Genomic DNA, 11,318 nt, shown 5'->3' with positions numbered 1-11,318 from the left:
TATACAATGATAACTTATGATGTGGATATGAAATTCCACCTTTAATATAATTCCAAGATATAAAATAAAATATTATATTTAGATTGAATTAATGGCATCGAGGACTATAACTAAACAAGATCTTTTTTTACAAAAATGTGGTTATTAAATTCGACTTTTAATATAAGTCAAATTAAATGAAGGTAGTTAAACCAAGATATAAAATAAAAAATTATACTTAGATTGAATTAAGGGGATCCGATTCGACTTTTAATATAAGTCCAATTAAATTTATATAGTTAAACAAAGATATAAAATAAAACAATGTTATATTTAGATTAAATTAATGTGATGAATTGACTACTGAACGAGATCTTTAAATACAATATATGGATATTAAATTTGACTTTTAATGTAAGTCTGGTTAAACTTAAGTAGTTGAACCAAGTTATAAAATAAAAAATAAAAAATAATTATATTTAGATTGAATTAATAGGATAAGTCTGATTCAATTTAGGTAGTTAAACCAAAATATAAAATAAAAACTTATATTTAGATTGAATTAATGAGATCAATTGACAACTAAACTAGATCAATTCTATTTTTAATGTAAGTTCTATTAAATTTGGTAGTTAAACCAAGATATAAAATAAAAACATTATATTTAAATTTAAATTAATGGGATCCACGTACAATTAAATGAGATCTTTAAATATAAAGAAATAAGATATATATAGAGATGTAACATGATTAGTCATGATTTGTTGCCCTTCTTTAATATAGTAGGGAAATTTAACTTGCTCGTACATGTATGTTCTTTATATGGTAATGATTCTCTTATAGTTAAGCTTTTCTTTTCCTCCCTTTTTTTAAATCTAATTTAAGACTTAATATGCTTTTATAGTTAGATTTAATTATTTTTATTATAACTTTGCATTTAACAACTATAATGTTATATTTTAATATTAGAACCTAATTAATTAATGAATTAAAATAAGTTTTTACAACCATTGATTTAATAACAAAATTAATATCATGGAGAGAGGCATAGAGCTAACTCAAATAATTGTAGTCACATTGGTGCCTCTTATTGTACCTTAATCTTAATATGCATCCTTGTAAAATTGTATATGTACATGTTCATAGTGTCACAGAATGTTCATAGTATCATGGAATGCAAGGCAAGGATGTTGTGTAGGGATGACACGACAAGTTTGAGAGATGTCGCCCTCATTCCAATTCAGCCCATTTAATGGAAATAATTTTCATCCTCCCCCCATTAAAAATATTAAACAACGTGGGGCAAGTATGAGAAATTCTCATACTCGTCCCATCCTACCTCATTTAGTTTTTTTTAAAAAAAGAAAAAATTGTTTAATTTTTTTAAAAAAATTATTTTAAATTTTTTAATTACATTAAAATAAATATATTTTATAAATAATTAAAATATTATAATTTTTATAACTTATTTTTAAAAAGATAAGCTACATGAGTAGTAATGGGACACCAAAAAATCGCTATAAAGTACCAAACAAATACCTAATAGGACATGTGCTAGGATAACAAAATGGAGGGTCCACAGTAAGATATGGTTCTAAAACTCATGTATGTCGTCTTTGATGTTATATTTATGGGCTTAAACAAGCTCTTTGTGCATTGTTTGCTAAATTTCACCACTCGCTACATAATTTGGATTTTAACCATAGTTCCAATGATCTTTCCACGTTTCTTCATTGTTTTATAGTTGGTACACCATTCCTCTTATTTATGTCGATGATATTATCATCACTTGGACTAATAGTCATCGTATTCAAGAGCTATAATTCTTTTTACGTTTCGCTTTTCATATGAAAGATCTTGGAGTCTTACTTATTTTCTAGGACTTGAAATTTGTCTTTCACCTCACATATTTTTTTCAATCAACATAAATACACCAAAGATTTGATTGCTTTGGTTGGACTTGAGAATTCAACACCTATGGATACTCTTTTGGAAATGAATGTGAAATTTTCAAATAAGGATGGAGAATTACTTTTGAATTCAACTACATATTGACAATTAGTTAGGAACTTGATTTAGTTGACAATTACCATATCAAACATATCTTATTTTGTGAATTTAATGAGTCTCAATTTATGGATCAACCTCATCATTTACATCTTGTTAGTTAGGAACCTAATTTACTTGACAATTACCATATCAAACATATCTTATTTTGTGAATTTAATGAGTCTCAATTTATGCATCAACCTCATCATTTACATCTTGTAGGAGTTAAAAGGATAATTCACTATTTACTTAGGACTTATTATCATGGGATATTTTACAAGGTTGGATCACTTCTTATTCTCAAAGCTTACAATGATGTTGATTAGGCAAGGCGTCCTAATTCCCAACGTTCCAATATAGGTTCATGTGTATATGTTGGTGGTTCTCTTGTTTCATGAAAATGAAAAATAATAATAAATAAATAAAGGTCTAAATCTTTTATAGATCGGAATATAGAGCTTTCTCATCAACTTATTCTAAAATTATTTGGCTTCATCAAATGCTATTTGTATTAGGTTTCCTTAACCAAATCCCACACCTTTATATGTTGATAACGTGAGTGCCATTCGAATGACTGTAAATCCTATTCTTCATGAATGAACTAAACACAAAAGCGGACTGTCACTACATTTGAGATGCATATGCCGATCATACTATCACACTACCTCATGCTTCCATAGAGTTTTAAATTTATTGATATCTTTATGAAGTCCTAAACGAAGATAGGACATCAATTCTTAGTTGACAAATTGATACTTGTCCATTCCCTAGCATCAATTAGAGGGAAGGCATCCAATATAGTACCTCGAGAGATTGTTTGGCATGCTATTAGAGATTTTATTTAATTAGATTCCATACTTGACCTCATTGCATGATTTTAGGAATTTGCTTGCTATACATACCTTAATTATATATAACCAATCTTGAGGATTGTAATTTTAAACTTTTCTTGTACAAATTTTCTTCTCAATGTAAAAAGGTTCTATCTTTAAGAAAGATATACAGCATTCGAAAAATTCTTTGTTTTTATTTGTTACTCCTTCTAAGATAAAGATATCCTAAAATCAATTGGTATTCATCACACAAATAAATGTACATAAATATTAATATTTATCTTGAAGTTTTAAAGTATCATATATGATCAGTTATTTTATAAATTATAGCATATGGAAAAATTATATCACATCATCATATTAATAGAAGTATCTACGAGCCTACTGGTTGGTTTATACCTTGAGCAGCCGGTTACACACACACATGCAAGTGTGAGCACTAATAGAGGTGAGAAGGAAGGCGTGGAGTAAGCATAACGCATAGTGGGGTTAACTTAGGCATGGTGAAACTTATCCCTTCAGTCATGTCGACCGGAGCATTTGATGGTGTGGCCATGTCAAATCCTTGAAGTAACCTAGCAAATGTCAAGTGTAACATTTGCAAAGCCATGTTGATCCCTGGGCAAGCCCTTCTACCAGACCCAAATGGGATGAGCTCAAATTGATGACCAAAAACATCCAGGTTTGCATGACTTCCCAAAAACCTCTCTGGCTCAAACTCTTCCGGGTTGGACCAAACACGCGGATCTCGGTGTAACTTCCATGCATTCACGAACAAACGGGTACCTTTAGGAATGTGATACCCACAAACATGACAATCTTGGGTCGCCTCATGCGGTACTAATAGGGGAGCAGCTGAATATAGCCTTAGAGACTCCTTAATGATAGCCCGAAGGTAATCTAGCTTCTGAATATCTGATTCTTCCACCCATCTGCTCCTCCCAACTTTTAGATCTAGCTCTTCCTGAGCACGCTTCATTGCTTCTCTATTATTCAGTAATGCAGACAGGATCCATGTCGAGGTAATAGATGTGCTGTCTGAGCCTCCCACGATGAGATTCTGTATATGCATGGTTTTAAATTTCAACAAATAATTAACCAAAAATAAATGGTATTAGAAAAAAAGTGAACCTTGGATAAATTAATGTGCCTAATATACAAAGATGCATTATCAGAATTCATTGGTAGTCCCTCAATGACTACATCATTGAAAGATGCCAGTTTCACCAATCCTCCTTATTCGTGCACTATGGACTCCTGTTCAATCGCGAGGTAAGTGAATGCCACATAGCAAGGTTATGAACCCCACCTAGCTAGCATTTCAATCTATATATCTCTTGAAGAAATTAAAGTTAAAAAACACTATGTTACTTGCACAGGAGGGCATACCAATAGTGAATGTTGTTGAAGAACCAATTTTCTTAAAAATTTAAATTTATAGGATTTAGGTATATTATGCTCTCTTTTAACATATTAGGTTCAAGCATCAGTTAACTCTTATATATATATATATATATACTAGTATTCTTTATTCTTAAAATCACCGATACATTTTTGGGACAACAGCAACAACAATAACAAAAGTGAATGAGCCTGTACAATATAATAATGATTACTAGCTAGTAGATGTAGTATTTATTTAGTAATATTAATTGAAAATTTGAAACTATTTATGTGAAGGTAAGAGAACATACCCCTATCGTTGCCTTGATAACAGTTTCACGACTGTGGCCGAACATGGAGGTGTCTTGGACTGCTGATAGCAGTACATCAATGAAGTCATGCCTGCTTCCGGGCTCACTCTTTAACCTCATAACATGTTCTTCTACCCAACTTCCTACAAGACAGTCCAATTCCTCAGCAACATGCTTCATGGAGCCCAAATAGCCTTTCAAATCCAACCGTTCAAGAAATGGAAACACATCTGATGGAACAAAGGCCCCAGATAGAGACAGGAATTTTTTAATGGCTATTATAGCACCCCTTGCCTCTTCATTTCCATGGACCGCGTTATCAAAATATCTCTTCCCAGCAATCATCCTAAGAACGAAATTGAATGTCAAGTGTTCAAACCACTCACTCATAACCACTTCTATTGGACTGATCCAGTTGTTGTCTTTGCCAAGTGAGTACAAGTCTTGGATGCAAGCATCCAATTCAGAAATCCGTACATCCTTCAATTCATTGAGGCGGCGAGCAGAGAGAATTTCCACCACCGATAGCTTGCGCATCTCACGCCAAAAAGGTCCGTAAGGTGCAAAGCCAAACCCTGCATAGTTGTAACCCAAGAGCTTTGACACGCTTGAACGTGGGCGTGAGGCAAAAACCTTGTCGTTGGTAGTGAAGCATTCCTTAACAGCCTCATGACTACTGACCACTACCGCTGGGTGCATCCCTAGTTGGATCATGAACACAGGGCCGTGCTTATCAGCCATGGCTCCAAGGGTTCGGAAAATTGGGACTTGGCCACTTAGGAGATGCAGATGACCTATGATTGGCCAGGCACCAGGGGGTTTTGGGGCTGATATGCCCTTACTATTGTGAGTGAGAGTCCTAACTCTCCATCGATTATACCAATACAACAAACCCAGAAAAAGCCCTGCGAATGCTAGCAAATGGGTGAGCAAATCCATGATGGAATGGAGACTGGAGAATGGAGCTCAATTGAAGACTCACTGCCAGGTTCAAAACTGTTTGAGACTAACTTCTGCGTTTGAATATCAATCTGATGGCCTGCCTAGAATCACTGAAACATAATTTTTTTTCCCTTCTGCTAGTTAGAAATATTAGAGGTTAAAAAAAGAATATATAATTCATTTTCAAATAGATCTACCTATCCACTCATTGCTCTTTGTGAAGTCGATACCAAGAATTAAGTTTGATGATTCAAGACCAGATTCTCTCAATGCATCAGTAACCTGGAAACATGGGTATTATATTGCTTCTTGTTCATCAAAAAACAAAATTGCCTCAAGAAGCATACACTAAAAATATGTTCAAGAAAATTGTATACTGAAGAGGCTATTAGCTATGCACTCACAATAACCATAGCAAAGAAAGAGAGGCAACACAAATACAAATCAATTTTAAAGATTTTCGGTGGTACTTAATTGATTACACATCTCACTTTCATATCCTCTACTGTAATAGCGTTTGATATAAATGTGATTTATAATATTCTCACCATTTTATTGATAAAAAGATTTCCAAACTTATCTGCAGTGGAGATTTTGCATTCACATGTAGTCCACTACTTAAGCTAATCTAATCACACACCTACATAATATTGGAACCGGGAAATAATTCTTTAATCTAAACAGTAGATATAAAAGATACTTACAAAATTTGTGTTATATAAGTAGCACAGTCTTCTCTCCGTATACATACATACATACATAAATATGACATTAGCATATCAATACTTAGCATAATTTTCACTATGTATAAAGAAATCAATTAATCTTAGACTTTTCATCATTTTGGACCTGAAAACACAAACCCGGTATTCAATTGAGCATATGACACTATTTTGGCTTAGTTAATACGAATTCTTTATTTCTTGGAAACCAAAACAACAAGAGGCCTGAAACTTCATTTCTCTGCTACATCACCCATATCTCAGTCCCAGCAACCGAGAGGAGATCCATAGAATTCAAGTTCTACTGTTTCTCCTCCAACCCACTGGAAAAACAACAAATCACCCACCAAACCCATTTCTAAATTTCACAAATTTGAAAGGATAATTTACGCACTCAATCAAAACTAAGTCAATGATGAAAGAGAAACAAACACACACCCATGAATGCAAACGCTGATAATAGAACAATTATGAGAATATGGATGAATATAGAGAGAATCACCAGCTCGAAACTGGATAGCAGAGAGGAGAAGTGATGAGAGTCGATGAGATTCAAAGGCGATTCCACAGTTGGCGGCTTTGTGGTCTACAGTTATTGGGAGATGGTCAACGGAGTGACGACTCTGCTTGGTCTTGTCCTTTTTTTCTTTTTGGTATTGTTATTTTTGAAAGTACTTGTGTCCAGTTGTCAACTAGTCCAATTATTCATCTTTTTTTTCTTTTTTTGTTTATTTTTTTATTTATTAAGGAACACAATCTTATTATTTAACATTAACTTTATATTAAAGTTACTATACCACCAAATCTATGGAAATATGCATTTATAATATTTTATGATGTAGATATTAAATTCGACCTTTAATATAATTCCAAGATATAAAATAAAATATTATATTTAGATTGAATTAATAGGATCGATGACCACAACTAAACGAGATCTTTGAATACAAAGATATGGATATTAAATTAGACTTTTAATATAAGTCGGATTAAATTTAAATAGTTGAACAAAGATATAAAGTAAAAAATTATTGTTAGATTGAATTAATGGGATGAACTTACCATTAAACGAGATCTTTAAATACAAAATATTGATGTTAAATTCAACTTTTAATGTAAGTACGATTAGATTTAGGTAATTAAAACAAGATATAAAATAAAAAATTATATTTAGATTGAATTAATGGGATTGATTGACCATTAAACGAGATATTTAAATACACAGATATGGATACTAAATTTGACTTTTAATGTAAGTCCAATTAAATCTAGGTATTGAATTAATGGGATCAATTGACGACTAAACGAGATTTTTAAATACAAAATTATATATATTCTATTTAACTTTTAACGTAAGTCCGATTAAATTTAGGTAGTTTAACCAAGATATAAAATAAAAAATTATACTTAGATTTAATTAATGGGATCAAATTTGAATTTTAATATAAGTTCAATTAAATTTAGTGAGTTAAACCAAGATATAAAATAAAAAAAGTTATATTTAGATTAAATTAATACGATAAACTGACGACTAAACGAGATCTTTAAATATAAAGACATGAATTTTAAATTTCACTTTTAATGTAAGTCTCCTACGTCCACGGATGAGAGAGAATAATTCCACTATACAATAGAGAATATTACAGAGGATAGAACCAGATACAACTATTGGGTTCCCGAAACATCCCATGTTTCCCCACTCCTTGTATCCATACCTTACTACGAGCCCTCTCGCTCCACCAGGTACCTCCCGTTCTTCCTCACATCTCTATCCACCTCGTATAGTCTCTATAGGCCCATCTCCATCTCATAACTTTTTCCCCTCATGACCTAGAATATTTATAGAGATATTTCCAACAACCTTCCTTATTCTATAAGGAAGTTTAATATTACAATAATATATCAACCTAGAAATATTCTATACAATATTCTTTACAAAAAGGAATATTTACTAATTAGGAATTTGGGACAATTTCCAACAATCTCCACCTTGGACCAAATTACATGAAGTTAATCTTCAATCTCTCCATGACACAAACCTTTTTGTATCATATCACCACGAAAGAGCAATTGACTCCACCTTCAGTGAAAATTCCTTTTGTTTTCATCTTGTGTGCTTTGTGATCTTTTACTCTTCCAGAAATCTTCAACCCAAGCTCTGATACCAATTGTAGTGCCAGCGAAAGCTTTGATGCCAACGATGTTAGTTCAAGAACACAAAGATAAAACAATCACACATACGGTACACGAGGTTTTAACGTGGTTCGGCCAACCATGCCTACGTCCACGGATGAGAGAGAATAATTCCACTATACAATAGAGAATATTACAGAGGATAGAACCAGATACAACTATTGGGTTCCCGAAACATCCCATGTTTCCCCACTCCTTGTATCCATACCTTACTACGAGCCCTCTCGCTCCACTAGTTGAACCAAACTATAAAAGGGAAAGATCTAGGTTGTTGCAATACAGGTTGCAGTTGGGATTTATTTGACTTTGTTGTGAGGAAAAAATAAATAAAGAGAAAGATCTAGGCTGCTACAATAAAGGTTGCAGCTAGGATTTATTTGACTTTGTTGTGAGGAAAAAATAAATAAAGGAAAAGATCTAGGTTGCTACAATAAAAGTTGCAACTAGGATTTATTTGACTTTGTTGTGAAGAAAAAATAAAAAATAAAAAGAGAAAGATCTAGAGAAGAAAAATAATGTTGTTAAAGACTTGAAGCTATGAGAAGTTGGACACTAAAAAGAGTGAAAAACGAAGAGAGAGAAAAGAGGAGATGAGTGAGAAACAGATAGAGAAGAGGTGATGAGAAGAGTGCGACTGTGTAAGACTAAGAGATGGTGAGTGACAGAGAGAAAAAACCTACCTATTGAGAATCGAGATGGAAAATGCAGTTCTTCACGTTGTGTTGCTGCCGAATGAGAACTTACGTCGAGATGAAGTCGTCGGAGTGAGAAAGAGGAGTAGCACTTCAATGTTTTTGCCCAAGAAGAAGTCGATCTTCAGGTTGCCGAAGAAGAAGCTGATATTCAGGTCGTCGAAGATACGAACCATGAAAAGCTAGGGTTAGGGTTAGGTTTCTCCCCCAACTTGTTCTCTTTGTTCCCTCTTCAGCCTTCAATGTGTTTACGGGGTTATAAAGTCTTCAACGGTAAGTTGTTTCTATTTTTTTTTTTTATTAGCCACCTCAGTAAACGAAAGGCTCACACTTTAGTGAGCAAGACGTGAAAGACGTATGCAAGGCACACCTTTGAAGCACTTTAGGCGAAAAAGCGTTCGCCTTTTGTGTTCAACGTTGTTGTGCCAACACCTTAAGGCATTTTTTGGACGCCTCGCCCTAGAGGGTGTCTCAAGAGCGCCTTTCAAAACACTGCACATGACTTCTTCATTTTAGCTCTGATTTGAACACCTTTTTAAGCATTAGGTTTTTGACTTCCAGAGCTTCAAAATGATATACAACTTACCCAAAATGGACTTCGGGAAGTACTCCAAATGTTGCCTTAAAGTCAAAGCATATGTTGCCACCAGATTTTGAGTTCCAAATTTGCATACAAACTTGATGAATCTTGCTTCATGCATCATTGTCCATGAGTCTTGACTCACTCAATTCTAATTTAATTTCTTGATCTTTCAAAATCTAACATGCTTTCAATTTGTGTCATTTTCTTTCCTTAAACCTGAGATATATCTTCAAAATAAAAGTTAAACCCATGGTTAGGGCCTTAGCATCGATTTGGGTCAATTTAGATGATTTGAGTGTCTTATAGTGCATAAATCACATCAAATATGTGCCATTAGAGTACATATTTTGGCTCCAATCAACTATTCACCACAACACACTTAGAAGTGTGCAATCTAATCAAAGTCCCTCAAGTGCACTTCATTAAGTGCATAGTGTAGGTTCCCTAAATGCACAATCCAAACCACCACTTAATGGTGCACAATTCACAAGTGTGCAATTTAGATTGATGCTCCCAAGGTGTGCTATCTATTGAGAACCTTAGATCACTCTGTTCTCATGCCTTGGATCTTGTAAGATGCATGCATCTATCCCTAAGGCTTTCCAAATCTAACACAATGAAAAATAATGACTTCAAAAACCATTATAGAATAAAGATTTATAGATTTGAAACTCATACCTATGATTTGGATATTCTCATATCAAAATCCATTCATTGAAGAACATGCTTAGAAAAACTGAAGAGTCTTTTTCCTCAAGTTGTTGCCCACTTGCACATGCCATGCGATTCCCATGCATGTAGCCTGTACGCATCCCGTGCGCTATACCCTACATCTAAGGAGGTCTTATACACCCAAGATCTTCCGCCCAATGACTCGAACCACTATCTTGGTACTCCTAAGTGTGGGCTTTGGAATGGAAGAGACTATAGCTCTCTCTATTTCTCTCTTTTTGGAGGTAGAAGACAACTCTCACCAAAAGTCATAAGGAAACCTTAACCCTCAAAGGGGTATTTATAGAGTTGCCTATTAGGCTTAAGTGACTTAAGCCCATCAAGGCTTATGTCACTTAATCTAACCCAAAACGAGTACTAATTGATTAATTAACTACATAGGGTCATCTAATTAATCAATTAACCCAATCTAAAGGTCTTGTTCATTATCCCTTATGCAACCCTATGTAGTTACCAAAACGCCTTTAAGCATAAGAATTAACCTAAAGCCAATCCAACCCTTATAAACCATGACATCATGGTATGTGAGCTCAAAGCGAGGACTGTTAGGACTCATAAAAGTATCGACTCCCTTATAATCCAATTTTGAAGTTGATTCAACATTCCACTAAAGAGGATCAATTGCACTCCAATACCTTATGTAAAAAACAATGAGCTGAAGTTCGGGTTCGTAACCTACTATCCAATTTATGCAGACTCCCCATGAATTGGTATCTGTAATCTAACAAGGTAATGTTATCACCTATCATGTTACCTTTTCAATCTTGAATTACCGTTCCTACTCATTATGTGATCAATTGACATACTCTAACTTCATATAACATATGTCAAATTCCACTAAAGGGATTACTGTAGCTATAGATTTCATGATCACATGTCCTTTGGGTCATCCAAGGGAA

The 11,318-nt window shown here is 33.8% G+C and overlaps 1 protein-coding gene across 4 annotated transcripts; it reads right to left on the bottom strand.

Moving 5' to 3' along the window:
- Nucleotides 1-3,084: 3,084 nt before the first annotated feature.
- LOC100258522 (cytochrome P450 CYP82J17) lies at nt 3,085-6,859 on the bottom strand. Of its 4 annotated transcripts, none has more exons than XM_059736542.1 (5): nt 6,658-6,859; nt 5,695-5,779; nt 5,538-5,607; nt 4,556-5,460; nt 3,085-3,921 (listed from the first exon to the last, which is right to left on the bottom strand). In XM_059736542.1, exons 4-5 carry the CDS (start codon nt 5,294-5,296, stop codon nt 3,301-3,303), a joined length of 1,362 nt encoding a protein of 453 aa, XP_059592525.1. In that variant the 5' UTR covers nt 5,297-5,460; nt 5,538-5,607; nt 5,695-5,779; nt 6,658-6,859; the 3' UTR covers nt 3,085-3,300. The 4 variants fall into 4 exon arrangements, with proteins under 4 accessions (XP_059592525.1, XP_019075063.1, XP_019075062.1 ...); XM_019219518.2 differs by having other exon boundaries at nt 6,722-6,859; XM_019219517.2 differs by having other exon boundaries at nt 4,556-5,607.
- Nucleotides 6,860-11,318: the final 4,459 nt, after the last annotated feature.

Source organism: Vitis vinifera, chromosome 4 (assembly GCF_030704535.1).
Source record: "Vitis vinifera cultivar Pinot Noir 40024 chromosome 4, ASM3070453v1".
NCBI classification, from domain to species: domain Eukaryota; kingdom Viridiplantae; phylum Streptophyta; class Magnoliopsida; order Vitales; family Vitaceae; genus Vitis; species Vitis vinifera.
The sequence above is the reverse complement of the archived record's forward strand: the minus strand, read 5'-3'. Positions and strand labels throughout refer to the sequence as shown.